General features: G+C 51.1%; 1 protein-coding gene across 3 annotated transcripts in view; it reads left to right on the forward strand.

The window, feature by feature from the left end:
* Positions 1 to 16,765, forward strand: part of GALNT14 (polypeptide N-acetylgalactosaminyltransferase 14) — a 202,957-nt gene that overhangs the window by 156,348 nt on the left and 29,844 nt on the right. For all 3 annotated transcript variants that reach the window (XM_036903619.2, XM_036903620.2, XM_036903618.2), the window contains exons 4-8: positions 6,257 to 6,324; positions 8,386 to 8,451; positions 8,623 to 8,744; positions 15,552 to 15,639; positions 16,355 to 16,439. In XM_036903619.2, coding sequence (XP_036759514.1) covers positions 6,257 to 6,324; positions 8,386 to 8,451; positions 8,623 to 8,744; positions 15,552 to 15,639; positions 16,355 to 16,439 — 429 coding nt within the window. The remainder of the gene's footprint in view (positions 1 to 6,256; positions 6,325 to 8,385; positions 8,452 to 8,622; positions 8,745 to 15,551; positions 15,640 to 16,354; positions 16,440 to 16,765) is intronic.

Raw genomic sequence — 16,765 nt, forward strand, 5'->3', positions numbered from 1 at the left:
TCCTCAAAATACTCAAAATAGAAATACCGTTTGACCCAGGAATTCCACTTCTAGGAATTTACCCTAAGAATGCAGGATCCCAGTTTCAAAAAGATATATGCACCCCTATGTTTATCATAGCACTGTTTACAATAGCCAGGAAATGGAAGCAACCTAAGTGTCCATCAGTAGATGAATGGATAAAGAAGATGTGGTACCTATACACAATGGAATATTATTCGGTCATAAGAAGAAAACAAATCCTACCATTTGCAACAACATGGATGGAGTTAGAGGGTATTAGCTCAGTGAAATAAGCCAGGAAGAGAAAGACAAGTACCAAATAATTTCACTCATCTGTGGAGTATAAGAACAAAGTAAAAAAACCAAAGGAGCGAAACAGCAGCAGACTCACAGAACCCAAGAATGAACTAACAGTTACCAAAGGGAAAAGGTCTGGGGAGGATGGGTGGGAAGGGAGGGATAAGGGGCTGGGAAAAAGAAAGGGGGCATTATGATTAGCATGTATAATGTGGGGGGGGACATGGAGAGGGCTGTACAACACAGAGAAGACAAGTAGTGATTCTACAGCATCTTACTATGCCGATGGACAGTGACATAATGGAGTATGTGGGGGGGACTTGGTGATGGAGGGAGTCTAGTAAACAATGTTCCTTATGTAATTGTAGATTAATGATATGGAAAAAAAAGCTAGTGACACCACAGTGGGACCCCACCCAGCTGCTAGGCCACGCCCCTGCACAGTCACAATGGCCAAGGCCTTAAATACCCCTGACTCGGGGCCTCTGGGCACTGCAAAGCCCCTCATTTTGGCAGAAACTACAATGTCGACCAGCCACAAAGCAAAGAGCCATGGCATGAAGAGGGGCAAGAGCCGAGCTCCTCACAAGGGAGTCAAGAGAAGTGGCAACAAGAGAAAATACCAGAAGGGCAACCTGAAGAATAGAAAGCGAGATGATGGTGAGTGAGGGATGAGCAGGCAAATGTGGCAGAGCTGGATGTCCCAGGCTGCCCCTGTTGGAGTTAACTCTCACAGGAGCCCCACACTCAGCCTGAGGACTTCATTTCTGATTACATTCCCGTGTGGGCAGCAAGAGGCTGGATGGGTGTGTTCTAACTGGTTGTCCTTCCCCCACAGCCAAACGCCATTACCGCTCCCACTTGTGATGCCACCCATGGGCTATGCTGTGCTGGGCTTCAAACCACACCAGGCAGCCAAGAGCACAGAAGGGGAGTACCAAAGAGTTGTGAAGTCAGATCAAAGCCAGAGAAGACCCTATTCTGTGGATAAAATCCAACTGTGATGAAATGAGGAATGTATATGTTGGTTGTTTCTCCCCAACATCTCAATAAAATTTTGAAAACTGAAAAAAAAAAACAAAACGTATCTTTCGTGCTTCAAATTCTATCCCAGGTCCTACAATAAGACATCACCCTGGAACATTTGGGGGACATCACAATATGGCTGTCCCCGGACTTATCCCTTTCAGTGCCATGACGTGTTGCTCCTCTTGCTGCTGCTCCTCCATCTCTTTATAATAGTAATAATGATACTTGCCAATAATGACATTAATATGTTAAATATATGCTTAGCTCTATGGTCTACAGACACATTCCATCCCTCCGTTCAGTTGGAGCCCCATCTGGAGTCTGTGAAGTTGGAGGGTAAATGGAGGTCCAAAGCCACGGGGCTCAGAAGCACAGGAGACAAGGCTCTGGTTTCTGGCTTTCCAGTGGAAGTGGGGACTGGCTCGGGGCAGCCCCATGCCTCCGACCACCCGCCCATTGGAGGGCTGGCCCCGGGGCCGTGCACTCTGAGAGGGGGCTTGGTACTCCTCAATGCCATACTTTCCAGAAGGCACCTATGAAGTGCCAGAATACACACCAAATCTGCTGGGTGCTTTGCCAAGAGAGCCAGCAGACCTGTTTCCTGCCTCTTAGTAGCTTCCAAAGTCAGACCCCCAGCTCAGACCCAAGTGTAGTGCAGCAAAACAGCAGAATGGGGGCCCTAGAGCCATGTGTGAATGACAGGCATGTACTTCATCAGCAGGCTGGGTGGAAGTGAACTCTAGGGATGGAGGCAAGGAAGATCACTTCTGGAAACTTTGATGACCAGGTCCCACTTGCCTTGGGATTCTGTACCTCCCTTCCACTCCCTATCCTGTTGCACAATGACTAGCCATTGAGAGGGAACTGAATGAAGAGTACTTCCTATCTTGCTTTGTCATCCACGGAAGGCTCTTCTCTAAGGTAGCTCTCATCTTTAACATTCTAGAATTACAATGGCTCTGCTGCCAGACTCTTGAGAGGGAAAGATGCTCAGGCAACCAGAAAGGAGTGGATGTGCCCTCTCCTTCCTACCACCCAGCCCTTGGTCAGACCTTCACACTCTGCCCAAGCCTCTGTCCCCCTGACTCCTGAGTTAGCTGGGGGGGATGAGGGCTGGACAGGTGTCCAGGGGGCACTCAGAGCCAGGCAGGGGCATGATGGGGTAGGTGATGGGCGAGAGTGAAAATCACAACCTACATGAACTAGGCGACTTTCCACACTTAAGGAGAGAGAACACAAGCCTGAAGAATGGTTTATCTAGACGATGTTGCAGCGGCTCACTGTGTGTGCATGAGACCCAGGGCTGCGCCCTCCCTATTGGGGCATCCTTCGGCCCTATGCCTCCCACGGTTCTGGAGCATGCACAATTGATCCCTTTATATCCTGAGTCTCTTTACTGGCCTATTTTGTAGAATCGTAGATTTAGAGGAGCAACTTCTCAGGTTAGGGTATTTAAGAAATTGGACTCTGGGGCCAGATTTACCTGCTCTGCCCTACCAATTTTGGGACCCTGGGCAAGCATCTGTACCTCTCTGTCTCATTTTCCTTTTCTGCCGAGCAAGTACCACTGGTAAAACCTCACATGATTATGGTGAGGAGTGATTCAGTTCGGGTAGATAGAGCCTTGGAACAGTACCTGGCACAGGATGAGCCTGTACATGTGCCAACAGGTGTCATGGTGCCCCTGCAGCCTGGGTGGGCAGCAGAGTTCTAATGCGGGGTGGTTCTCAGAGGTGAGCAGGCAGCAGAATCCCCTGGAGGGCTGGTTAAAACGTGGTTTCTTGGGCTCCGTCCTCAGGTATTTTAATTCAGGAAACCTAGAGTAGGACCCAAGAATTTGCATTTCTAACAAGTCCCTACGTGACATTGATGCTGCTGGCCTGGCGATCACACCTTGAGAACCAGTATCTTCATTATTATCAGCCCAGATTCTGACAGCAGTCTCTGTGCACCAGGCTTGATGTGAAGCTCCTCTCATGCAGCTGAGGAAGTTCTGGTACTGAAGGTTCAGACCTTCCAAACTTTCCAGCTAGTGAATAGTGTGATGCACAGATATAGTGCTTGGCCCCCAGTCAGTCTGACTCCAGAACTCCTGAACTCAACTGTCAGCTGGCCACTGGTCTTCATTCCTCTGGTGTTTACGGACTGTTTGATAAACCCTGCCTGCGTATAGCATCACGGAGTTCACAAAGCAATTTCAAATACATTTCCTCATTTCATAAGCACAAAAGCCTGTGAAGTAGGTCAAGTATTAATATCGTCTGCCTTTACATGGAAAATATAATCACAGATGGAGACGAGGTCTGGGAGTGGCCCAGTGTCTTATTCAGGTTTGCACAGCTAGTAGATGGGGAAGGCTGCCTGGCCTCCCGCACCGCCCGCACTGCTATGCCCACCACCCCTCCAGGTGCTCCATGTGGGCCCCACAGTTAGGGAGCAGCAGGCAGAGAGCAGAGGAGATGCTGCCTGCACAGCCACCCTCTGGCAGAGGTGAGCTGTGTGTAGGAGATTCAGTTCTAGAAAAAAAAGGCCAGCCGGGTGAGCAATGAGTCCCATGCTGAGGCTGTGGAAGGAAAGGGCAGAGACCAGCAGCAGTGGGGGTGAAACCTATCCTAAGCTGGGTCCCGGAGGAAAGGGGGATTGGGTTTACTGTAAGAGGGGCTGGGGAGGCAGCCCGGCAGAACAAGTGAGCACAGGAGCAACCAGGGTCTGGGTGGTGGGAATTGGGGGGAGGGTGTGCAGAAGGGAGGAGCCTGGGGGACCCTCTGGGCCAGGCCAGGTCCCCTGGGTGGACTTAACCTTCCTCCTTCTGTGGCCACCCCAGGAGCCCAGAGCACCTGCTCATCTCAGGCCCTCCCAGTCCCAAGCCACTTCAGAACCCCCGCCGTCACTCCAATTGCTCTGATTAGAGGAGCAAAAACAAGCCAGGTGTTACCAGGAAATGGTCTAATTAGCACTTACTGCTGACGATTTCTTTCTTTCTTTTTTTTTCTTTTCTTTTTAAAACCCTGGACATTTTTTATTCGCTAATCATCTCTCAGTTCAACCAGCACAGAGCTGCACGCGATTTACCTTTTGATGTTCACAGAAGAGAACTCTTGAATTTCAAAGAGCCGGCAGGGATTTGGGGGAATCGCATCCAGAAGCTGCAGCCTTAATCAAACCTCATTAGAGTGTATTCTTCAGGCAGGTTTTCCCGCTTTCCGCCACCGCCTCCTCCCTCTCTGATTAGAGTGTCTGGTGGTGGGTTTGTGTGTGTTTTCTTTGGGTTGGTGATCACAGTGAGTGAGGGTCTCCTCCCACCACCTCCTGCCCCTCCCTGTCCCCACCTCCCAGCAGGACTCAGGGCTTGGTGCAGGAGTTCCTCTCCACACTAGTTGCCATGGTGAGAATTAAGGCTTCATAAATAAAGTAGCTCCAGGCAAAGTTCTCCTGGAGAGTCTCTGATCCTGCTTAGAATGGGCAGCTCACCAGAAATGGGGCTCATGATGGTCCTGCGGGGAGGAGGGATGCACACAGTGCCTCTGCCAGCCCCCATCTGAACCCCTAGCTCACACACGTGGGGCTATGGGCATCCCAGGGTGAAAGGTGCAGCCCAGGAATGTTTCTGAGGACCTGTATAATGGAGTGCTCAGGAGAAGCAGGATCCAGCCACCTCAGTCAGGTCCAAGACCGAGTGAACATGGAAACCCAGCCTTGCCCTGTGGGTACAGATGTACAGCACAGGAGGGTAAACGGAGTCAATTCAGAAATCACTATTGACACATGAAATAGCAGCAATTGCTACTTTGTGCTGGACGTTGTGCTAAATGCTTTAGAAACCATTTCTCCTTGAATTCTCTCAACAGTTGTGTAAAGTAGGTCCTTTATTATTATCCCCATTTTCCAGATGGGTCTACTTACCGCATAAACTTGCCCGAGATTGTACAGCTTAGAGTAAGTAGCTCCTAGACCACAGCTTCCGGAGGGCAGGGCTCGCCTCTCTTTTGTTCCATATAGTATACCCAGCACCAAACACATAGTAGGCGGCCACTAAACTCCCCTGGAGGGCACGGTTCAGGGCCAGGGCTGTGTGCTGGACTCTGGCGATGCAGGGAGCACCTTGACAACCTGCCCCCAGGGATGTGACCGTCCAGAGGGGCGGCCAAACCAGCCTCAGAATCGGGCAGCAGCGGTGAACACTGCAGGAAGTTACAGGTACAGACTGCTGCGGGATCCCGGAGGAGGAAGCAATCAGTTCTCACTAAGTAGAATGGAAAGCTGTTAGAGAGGAAGCGACATTTCAACTGGTCCTTGTGGCAGAGGAGGCACATTTCCAGTGGCTCCTGGTTATGAATGAGCAGGGTGTCTCTGGATATCAGTGCTGGGTGTGAGGAGTCTGGCAGTGGGGGCTGTCTCCAGACTGAGAAGCTTTGAGGAGCATGCTGAGGGTTTGGGGTATAAAACCTGGGGAACCACTGTAGGGGGTTGTTGACTTATTTATTTTTGCTGCTGAGGAAATTCACACAATCAGAGGTCAGATCTGTGTTTCAGAAAGCTCATTCTGGAGGCTACAGGCAGACAACCTGGGCAGGTCAAGGCTCCTGCAAAAAAAATGGGCAAAAGAGGTGGAATCAGGATAGAGGTATAAGAGGCGTGAGTGGTCTGAGTGACACGTTCAAGTAACAACCAGGAAGTCGCTGTTGCTGATTTGATGTGGGGGATCAGGGAGAGGGAGGATCATGGATCTGGGCCTCGGTGCCAGGTGGGGGTGCCGTGCCCTGAGGAAAAGCAGGGTTGAAGCTCACAAGGGAGCAGTGACTGGACCAGCCCTTTGGCTGCTCTGAGTATTCACTCCTCAAATGCAATGATGTCTGTTGGAGGCTTGGGTTAATGGGCATATTTACCACTAGAAGTCATAATGATTTTTCCTCTTTGCATCTCACAGTGTATTAAACCGCACCCCTTTGAATCTGATCCAGGAAATCATCTTAGTGGATGACTTCAGCAACGACCGTGAGTAGCACAGTTCCCTTGCTGTGTAGACACAAATGTCCCCAGCGCCTGAGTAACACGTAGAGACCAGTGCACTGGTTCTCTGGGGACAGAGGGAAATCAAGGTTGTAGAAGATAGGGAAAACTTTGAGTGTCCATGCAGAACTCAAGAAGTAGATAGACCTTACATTTCGAAACAACCTGTTGGGCTCTCTGCTGTGAATCTTTGAATACCTTAGCCAGTAAACTTAGCAGATTCTTGGCTGGATTGGTGGGTATGTGTGTGCATATGCATGTGCTTTACTCTCCCCTAACCTCCATTCCTGGGGGCAATGGGAAAGGAACTGAAGCTTCAAAGGACTGACCCCAGGACCCAGAGCCCAGAAGCAATTTACATCACTAGGGATTCGTGATTCACAAGCTGCAATAATCTGCTCACCTGAGCTGAGGCTGAAACATCCTCTCCCTTTCATTCCCACCAGAGCACTGGCTGGGCTCTGTGTTTGGGACTCCATGTGGACATTCTGTCACCTGGCCATGACCCAGTGACCAGCTGCCTTCCAGCCCTCCAAATGCTCACCACCATTTCTTAGGCATCCTATTAAAGAACCTGGATGCCACCCAAATTCACACTCCAACTCAACTTTCCCCAGGAAAAGCATGCAGGTGTTTTCAAACATCTGTGTGTTGAGTCTGACAGGCACGATATTCGTAGAAGCATTGCTAGACTTCAAGACGTAATGGTGGTGCTTGCTTCTTTTCTGAGAGCTGTCATCCCAGAGACTTGAGTATGGCTCCAGGCAGTCAGCCACATCCAGGCAATGGCCACTGGGGACAGCTCCAAATTCTAGGAGGTGGAGTCTATTCCCACCAGTATTGATGCTGGAAGCTAGGTGTGGGGGCCACTCCCACACTGGGGCTGCTGCAGGAAGGCTGGGAACACATACCCATGAGCCGTGGAAGCTTGGAACCTTGGAAGCAATGCATAGTGGGTTTTACATCACATCCACAGTAATGAGATCAGCTCTGAGTCCTGAAACTCAATGATCTGATCTCCCTTCCCTGGTGAGGAAGCCATTGGAGGTAGGGAGACACTCATCCTGCTGGAAGGTAGCCTGGCACAGAAGCTGAAGGAGGGAATGCTGTTGGATTCACTTCGAAGCGCAATAGTTTATAGCTATTATATTATAGCCTGGCTTCAGGTCCTAGACCTGTCACTCACTCATTGTCTATGTGTCTTGCATAAATTATTAATATCAGTGTGCCCCAGTTGCCTTAACTATAAAATGGATATAATAATTATATATACAGTTTATGTAAAGATGTAAATGTTAACACATTCTGAGGGCTTAAAACAGGGAAACCATCTGTGAGTCTTTGCTGTCACTCTGTAGAGTCCAGAGCTAAGCAGAGAGGCTAAGGTTCATAAATCAGTGAAGCAAAACCAGAATGGTGGGATCATGATCTGGAGTTCAGAGCCAAGAAACGGATAGAGCAGGCAGGCAAGCTAGAGGACAGTGCAAGGAGAATGCTGAAGACGGGTCTCTTGCCCATCCTGGCACATTCCTACATGGTAGAGTGTTAGGTCAGCTCTGTGTGATGGGATGCACTGGGCAGATCCCTTGATCAACAGTGTCTTCTGTATTATGAGTGCATATTTTGAAAGAAAATTCCAAAATTCACCTTATCCATTCTCTGGCCTCCCAGCAGGGTTTTTATGAGACCCCATTAGAGTGAATAGGCCTCTTATCTCCTGCATTTAATGAGCTCTAGAAAAAGAGAAATGTCCCCAGATGACCATACCAAGGATTCCCATCTGGAGGTGTTTTCCAGCAAGTACATAGGTGCTATTGTGTGACTGACATGCTCCCAAGAGGCCCCTTTGAGGCCCCTTTGCAGGAACTTGGCCATGTGGTATAGTGAGAGGGGTAGTCAGTCAGCACCTTCCAAAGCCCAGAAGCACCCCAGAGTCAGGACAGAGCTCTGCAGCTGGGAGTGGGGTGGGAGGCAGGCTGCCTTACCAGCTCCTCAGGTTCACTGCTCACCCAGGACACTCACTCCTGTGACCTTTTGTCTTTTCAGCTGATGACTGCAAACAGCTCATCAGGTTGCCCAAGGTGAAATGCTTACGCAATAACCAACGGCAAGGTAAGTCTGCGCGTCTGGGTGGGGCACTGGGGTGTGAATGTGGGGCATGGGGGTGTGGGGGGGTGCATTTGGGTGTGTACTCAGTTTTCGGGGACTATTGTGTGGCTCCTCTGTGGGCTTGCTGGAAGATGGAGTGACGGGGCACCCACTTGGCCTTTGTCCCTACTTTAGGGCTGGTCCGGTCCCGGATCCGGGGTGCTGATGTTGCCCAGGGCTCCACTCTGACGTTCCTTGACAGCCACTGTGAGGTGAACAGGGACTGGCTCCAGCCCCTGCTGCACAGAGTCAAAGAGGTGAGTGAGGAGCAGAGGGGATTCCATGACCCCCACTTTCTCTGGGTTCTCTCAAGCTCACTACTTCACATGTGCCCCCCCAGTCCCTCTGTGAAGTGGGCAGGACAGATTGCCGTCCCCATTTTATAGATGGAGAAACTGAGGTAGAGCAGCCTGCCCAGGGTCACCTGGCTGGCAGTGGTGGAGCAAGGCCTGGGACCAGTTCTTTGTATGACACTGTCACACACAGCAGGCCTGCAAGTGGGGCTGCCAGCAGTGGCTGGTACGTGCCACACACAGCTTCACGGGCAAGGAAACTGCCCAGAACCAGTTCTCCAAGATGACAGAAGGTTTTGGTAAAGGGAGTCCTGATGAGTGTCTTTTGTGAAAAGGAGGCAACAGAATTAACCAGGCCTTGTCACCCAATTCCTGAGGGTTCTGTCTTAATGTCCACCCACACATCACTCCCACCCAAAGGCAAGCAGGTGGGCTGGATGCTAAGAAACCCAAATTCTTCGCCTCTGTCTGCCCTTAAATGACTCTGGAATTCTGCATGCATCTTCTCTCCTTGTCTCAGTTCTTCCTCTGAGAGTGAAGACAAAATTTAAAAATTTTCCCATCTCATTATCTTATATTCCCAAAGGCCACCACTCCCTCCCAATGTGCAGGAGGCTGTGTGTTGTACGTGCAGAGGAATTGGCATTTGTGCAGTGCGTTTTCTCCCCGAGTTGTTGACTCCTACAGCTGTTCTGTGAAGTATGAGCTCGGCTCTTTTCATACATCCACTTCACAGAGGGCACAGTCCTGGGGCGATACTCCCTAGCTGCTGCCTCCAGTGCCAGGACCCTCAATGTCATCTCCACATCCTCCTACCAGTCGCTGTGATTTTTAACTTCTTACTCCTCACAATAGCTGCTTGGCTCCTACCTGCAAAATGATGCTGTTAAGAGGATGAAAGTTTTGGGCTGTGAGAACTGCTCAGAGAACTAGGAAATCCTTACCAACTTTGTTCATCCCAACGAGAGAACCTGGGTGGGCTTTGAGTTTTCCCACGTGGGCCTAGATGGTACAGCCCACCCCGTGACCTGCATCTGTGAGATTGGGAGGGCTCGAATGCGTAGTGCTCTTTAGGGAAGTGCCCTCTCCCCCTTTGTGACCTAGTCCCGCTGAGGAGGTCTGGATTGAGAAACAGCGGGTTATGAACAGACTGTTCCTTTGAGGGGCTTTACCAAATCCTCCCCTGGCCCTATGCTCCGTTGGCAACCACAGCTCGCCTGCTCAGCTGCTCCTCCCTGAACATGCCCCCCGCTCCATCTCTGAGCAAGTCCTTCCTGCCCCTGGAAGCCCTACCTCTCCTCTCCACAACCCCCTTTCCCTTCAGGATGCTGCCCAGGTCTCCCCTCCTCCAGGAAGCCTTTCCTGACTGTGTGGCCTGCTGGGAATCACGTCCGGCAGCAATTGTCCACTTGGCCCCACAGTTTCTTTTTCTGGGTTTAGTTCTCTGTCCCTGCTAACAGGTTACAAACTCAATGGGGACGCTAGTCACCAACTTGTGATCACTGTACCTGTCATGGAGGAAAGTACTCAGTGTGCAGAAAGGATAATAGTGAAGCTTAGTTGCAGTGGGGTGGTGATAAGGTTGGAATCTGAGGAAATCAGGCCATAGAGTTGTGAGGGAGAGTTGGAATGGGCCATATAAAATGAATCCATACCTGGAAGCTCTGGGAACCCTGTTCAGGAGTTTTAGGGAAGCTTCGGTACGTTCATTTCCTAGGCGTGATCGATTAAATCACGGTAAACTCAGTCCGCAGGCCCTCTCCCTTCCCTGGGGTGGGGGGTGCTGAGGGGCGGCGGGTGGGGCGGGAAGTTCCAGCACTCTAATTACACGAGGTTGGTTCGTCCGGTAACCAGGCTCCATCCTCATTAGCATAAACCCAGGTTGACTGAAAACGGCTTATGATGAATAATAAAGTCCCCCTCCCACACACACCCCCCTCAGGAAATCCCCAGGATTTTAGAAGCTCCGCGATGCACTAGAAACAAAGTCCAAGTGTGTATTTCTTATTGTACCCCAGCATCACACTCTCGGCCACGTTCGGTTCTTCCACGAGCCCACCGACGGACCCTGGGGTCATCCCCACCTCTGCGCTGTTGTGACCAGTGCCGCAGCAAACATTTGTGTCCAAGTTTTCCTTCGAGTCCCTGCTCTCAGTTCTTTGGAGTGTAAACCGGAGTGGAATTGCCGGGTCACGCAGTGATTCAGCGTTTGAGCTGTGGGAACCCGGGCCGATGCGTCCCTGCATGTGCCACGGGCCTTGCTGTCCTGAGACAGCCGTAACGAGCCTGCGAGGCCCTTCCGCCTCCCGCGGCCCTCAGGCCACCGCAGAAGCCCTCTCTGAAGGTGCTCGTCTCTGCATCCCTGTCTAGCCTCACCTGTAGGTCAGGGAAGCTTCCGTCTTCTCCTTCCCTCGCGTCAGTGCAGCGTGACCCCAGCATGCCTCCTATAGGAACCGTTTGGCTCCAAGCTGAGCTCCTGGTCCCCCCTAAAGCTGTCATAGCAGAACTTGGTCAGACAAACCTGGACAGTGGTCCCACTCCGCCCCTCCCGGGGCGGCAGCAGCGCCCATGAGCTGCACAGGTTTCCACCAGACCCTGACTCCTGATGAGGATCCATTCTGCTGAGGCATCCCCTTTGGGACAGGGAGTGAGGGCACGTCCCAGCCTGTTTCCAGTGTCTTTGTGTGTGTCCAGTCTCAGCATAACGCGTGATTTGATCTTGTGAGTGGAAGTGGAAATTTTAAGCTGTAATTGAAGTTTGGGATTTTCAAAAATAGAAAGAGATAAGAAAGAGGCCGAGCTTGGGCTGTCAGCAGCTGTCCTCAGCTGGTGTTTTCCGCACGGAGGGCTCCTCCGTTTCCCTGCTCTTCCCTTTAGTTCCTTTGATACTTGAAACAAGTACCAAGTTGGTGTTCCCTCTTTATCTACGTATTTCTTTAGTAGGAAAAAATGACTGTAAGAAATTTCAATCCCTGTAGCACTTGGTAAATTTTTATAAATAATGGCTTACCTAGGCTTCAAAGCCCTTTCTTGTGCTTTCCTCTCTTGTTTCTTCCAAAAGCCCTGTTAAGGAGGCAGGATAGTTCTGTAAACAATTCGTCTTCATTTTATGATGAAGAAACAGAATTCCTCGGCATGTGCTGCTTTGCCCAAGGTCACATATATTCTAGTTGGCAGAATGGAACAGGAACCCCAGTCTCCTGTCACAGCATCATCTCCTGGAGGACCCCCTCCTGCTCCCCACACCTCCCTCCAGGCTAGCCTGGAGACCCCATTGTAATCCTCTGCTAATCTGTTCCCCACCTTCCCTGGCCGGTGAGGTCTTACTCGAGTAGCCTTTGTACCTACTCAGTTCCTAAACCACAGTAGGTGCTTAGTAATGCTGATTGACAAGTAAGTGAATGAGCATCTCTTGAAAATTTCTGATTGTCCATTCACAATGTGGCTTTAATTACATGAATGGAGAAAGGAGAAGAATGATGGCAGGAGTGGTTGATGGCCATTGGCTGGCACATCGAGCCTCTAACTTTGCTGGGTAGGGGGATGGGGCTTGGATTTGTGTGGGGTGCTGGGGAGAAGAGGGAGTGTAGTCCTGGATCTGTCAGGGAGTCCACCAGCTGCCTGCTTGAGCCTGCTGTGGGCCTAGCCTTAAAAATACAGCCTCCCGGAGCATGAAGGTAGGGACCTGTGGTGGATCTGGGTATCTCTATGGAGACGCCTCCATCCCTGAGCCTACAGGAGGAGAAGCCATCTTTTTCAGCTGTCAGTGACCCACCTGCTTTGCTACCAGCCACTGACACACTGCTCAGAGGGAGTTCATAGCCTCTTTTATTGAGCACCTGCTGCCCACCGGGCTCTGGGCTGGGGCTGAGGGATACAGAAGTGGAGTAGAGCCTGACCCCCTGGGTCACTCAGAGAGGTTTGTGACCTGCTTTGACAGGTCATTATAAAGTCCCCTGCAGCCCCTTTTCAAGGTCAGGGCTCCACATAGCACTTAGCCCTGAACATCCCTCTCTACTTCTCCGGTCTCCATGACTCTGAAACAAGCAGGCACCACAGCCAAGTTGTGGCAGGAATGATGGAAAGAAAGACGCCCTCAGAACTTATAGGAAGAGTGTGCCAGAGCCCATAGCAGCCCAGGAAACAGAGCCCCTGGGTGGCTCTTGGACAAGCCTGTGGCCGAGGTACGCAACCAGCTTTTTATTGTGCATTCTGGCTTCCGAGTATTGAGGAAAGATTATTTTTAAAAAACCAAAACTGCAGTTTGAGGGTCCCCAAGACCACCCTCGGGTTCAATGATTCACTAGAAGAACTCAGAACTTAGCAAAGCTGTTCACTCATGGTTACTGTTTATCACAGCAACTGTATACAGATTAAAATCGGCAGTGCATAGGGAGAGTTTGGGCACAGCTTCCATTGTCTTCTCCCAGTGGTGTAGTATAGACAGCACTTGCCTTCCCAGCAAGGATGTGGAGCAACACACATAGAGTATTAGAAGCCCACCCAAGCCTTGGTGTCCAGGTTTCTTATTGGGGGTTGGTCACACAGACATTGCTGACTACCCCCATGGTCTCCAGGACTCTCCAGAGGTCAAGTTGAGTTGGTATCCCATGGCCCAAGGGCCTCACCATAAATCACATTGTTACCATAGACTATCTGGTTTAGCCCAAGGCTCCCAGGTAAACAGAGATGCTCTTAAAGGCAGAACATTCTTAGGGCTTAGAAGTTCCCTCAAAAGCTGACAAGGACTCAACATACCTTTGGGGAAGTTAATCCTTCACTGGACAGAGGTCTATATAAGGACTTAGTGAAGCTGCAAGGTACAAATCTTGGCAAGCAAAGGCAAAACGAGAACTATGTCAGACTCACAGAAGGTCGGGCTGTGAGCCTCTGAGAACATTTCAGAATTCAGGTTGCAAGAATGTCTTTGGGCCTGTGTCCATGTGTAGGTATTTGTAGAGATGGCTGTGTGTGTGCACACGCACACACACACACACAACGGCAGTGGCCTGAGGAGCCCAGAGAACTGTGGCAGCTGAGCAGGTGCTGTGCTGACTGTGAGGAAGCATCTGTGTACATCTCAGAGGTAGAAGCAATGCACTGACAATGTGCATTTCTTTCCACTTGGGCCGCTTGGCTTCCAAGGCACCTTGTCACTGTCAGGATGAGTCACATGTGGAAGCTGAGGGCTGTATTAAGTCTGTGAACGTAAAAGCAGGCATTCAGTGAATCTGAGCTTAAAATAAGAAGACAGCCTCATTTGGGAAAGAGATTGAACCAGGAAATTAAATGGCTACAAGGAGAATAGAGGGTGCTGGCTATGCTGGACAGGAGTGGAGGTGTGGGGGATCAGAAGAGTGGTCCTGCTGCTCTGCCCAGACCTGCCCGCTCCCCCCAGACCTGCCCACTCCCCCAGGCTGCCCGCTTCCCCAGACCTGCCTGCCCACCCAGACCTGCCCACTCCCCCAGGCTGCCCGCTCCCTCAGATTGCCTGCTCCCCCAGACCTGATGCCATGTAGCTCAGGAGTCTCTGTGTTCACACCTTATTAACACTGCGCACAGGGGCCTGGTTTCCCCTCCTGGACACCAGGCCTGTGGTGTTCACCCAGAGTTGGAAAACACTTTACAAGTACATGCAGTGCCTTGATGACCCCTCTGAACTGGTGAATTCATCTCACATATTTTAGAAATGTTTCTTGGATGACTGATGCCTATAGACGGTCTGCAATGAGTCTGGAAAATGAGATATAGGTCTGTATTTGAAGGTCTTGGATGCCAGGCTAAGGTGTTTGAACCTTATCTTGGAGGCAGTTCAAGTGTTTAGCTGTTGAGCTGGACAGTGAGATTTGTACATCAGAAAGATGCCTTTGTCAGCCCCCCATGGAATGAAAGGGGAAAGGGTGAGATGGTGTGGGGAGGAGCCCATTGCAGATCTCCAGGTGTGAAGGCAATGGAGAGGCAGGATACACTCAGAGGAGTGGTTTTAGAATTAGAGTCAGCAGGATCCATCTGAGTGATGGGCAGAGGTGAAGCTTCCTAATTCAGTGCTGGGAGGAAGGGGGATGTGCGGTGGTTCTGCTAACAGACAAAGGAAACTGAGGGAAAGGAGCACGTTTGGGGAGAAGATATGAAGCCACCACTGAAAGGCTATGTGAAATCCACATGGAGATGGCTAGTGGCAGACTGACCTGAATCTGGAAGTGAGGAGAGAAGTCAGGCCTGGAGGCCGGATTTGTGAGCATCATACATGACAACTGAAGTTAGGAATCTCCAGAGATGCTCTTCATCAACTTGCCTATCAATGTAAGAATAGGATGGAAATTCTGCAAGATTACCCCCGTGGGTGTTGGCTTTGGCTTTGCTTCTTGCAGGCTGAGGTCACCTTCCTGGCTGACTGTGACTTCTGCCTCCTAAGAGCCTGCTGATGGTGCAGGACTTCTGGGCCCCCTTCTCCCTGAGTCCCCCTTTCTCAGTGTACAGTCCTCTCCAGCCAGCCCCCGCTATGTCCCCACTGTGCTTAGCTGGGCCCTGTGGCTGAGAAGGCCCCCAGGAGTGACGGAAGGGATCTTAGCCTTTTAGGTATCACAACTGGAGAGATCACAGCGTCCAGTGCCCCATTTTATAATGAAAAAATTGAGATCCTGAGATGAAAGTGCTTGGCCAAGGCCACAAAACCAGTCTCTAGCATTATGGCTGAGACCCTAGCAAGCTCCCTGACTCCCTGCCTGGCTGCGACACCACAGCCTGAACATGGAGCCTGTTGTTTTGCAGGATTACACTCGGGTGGTGTGCCCTGTGATTGACATCATCAACCTGGACAATTTCAACTACATCGAGTCGGCCACAGAGCTCAGAGGGGGTGAGTCGGGGAATGCCTGCTCCCCAGCAGGGACTTTCTTTTTCTCCTTTTCTTCTCATTGCTTTAAGTGGGAAAGTGGAGAAAAGTCTCTTGATGGTTTGGAATGTCCAGCCCTGCATCCTGTAATGTCAGTAGCTCCAGCATGGCCCTTCCCACTGAGACAGAACAGAATGGCCAGGGGAGGGGGCAGGACACCCCCAGAGCTCTGGTGCCAGCATAGAGCTTATTCCAGGACCTTAGAATGTGAGGACAGCAAGGCCTCTGGCTGTGAGGCCCCAGTTGTTCTGACACCTCAGCCCTGGTGCCGTGTACTGGCTCCCAAGGCCTACTGGAGGTGACTGACCTCTTCCTAGACCTCCTGCCTACACCTTCCCAAGGCTCCCGAGGCACCTGGGCAAGGACCACATCCATAACTGTCATCTTGTCCCCACATGGGCTCAGTCAAATCTGACTCTTTATCATGTGTCATGACGCCCTTTATCCCTAACTCCACCCAGCAGAGAAGCCTTAGAGAGGCAGCAAGAGGTGGAGAAAGAGAAGGAGCTATGGAAGGGGAATCAGACAGCCCTGCTCCTGATTGGCCTGGCGCGGCCTGTTGTCCCTGGGGCCAGCTTCCCAGGGGGCATTTGTGAACTTCTAGGAAAGGGACAGAGAGAGTAAGCTCTGCAGGTACATCCAAGAGACCCAAGTCAGCCGACTGGGTGCTATGTTCTAGGGTTTGACTGGAGCCTCCACTTCCAGTGGGAGCAGCTCTCTGCAGAGCAGAAGGCTCGGCGCCTGGACCCCACTGAGCCCATCAGGTAAGTCAGGGCAGGGGTGGGTGAGCAGATCATCACCACTCGGCCCTTCCCACTGTCATGTGGCATAGGAGGCCACATTAGATGCTCAAAAGATTGGGTAGGGACAAAAAGAACCCTTTGTTGGACCAGCTCCACTTTGCCCATATTTAGGAGGTTTCTGTCTTCAAGCAGATTTCGGAGGGGATGGGCCTGGTGGAGACTGTGCTGAAGAGGTGCCTAGTGCCATACACCCACTCACACACCATGATGCACTTACGCTTCCTGCCCAATGCTGGAGGTTCCCAGATGGTCCCATTTGAGCCTGTGACAAGGGCAAATGACTCATT

This window comes from Manis pentadactyla, chromosome 2, assembly GCF_030020395.1.
Source record: "Manis pentadactyla isolate mManPen7 chromosome 2, mManPen7.hap1, whole genome shotgun sequence".
NCBI lineage: Eukaryota > Metazoa > Chordata > Mammalia > Pholidota > Manidae > Manis > Manis pentadactyla.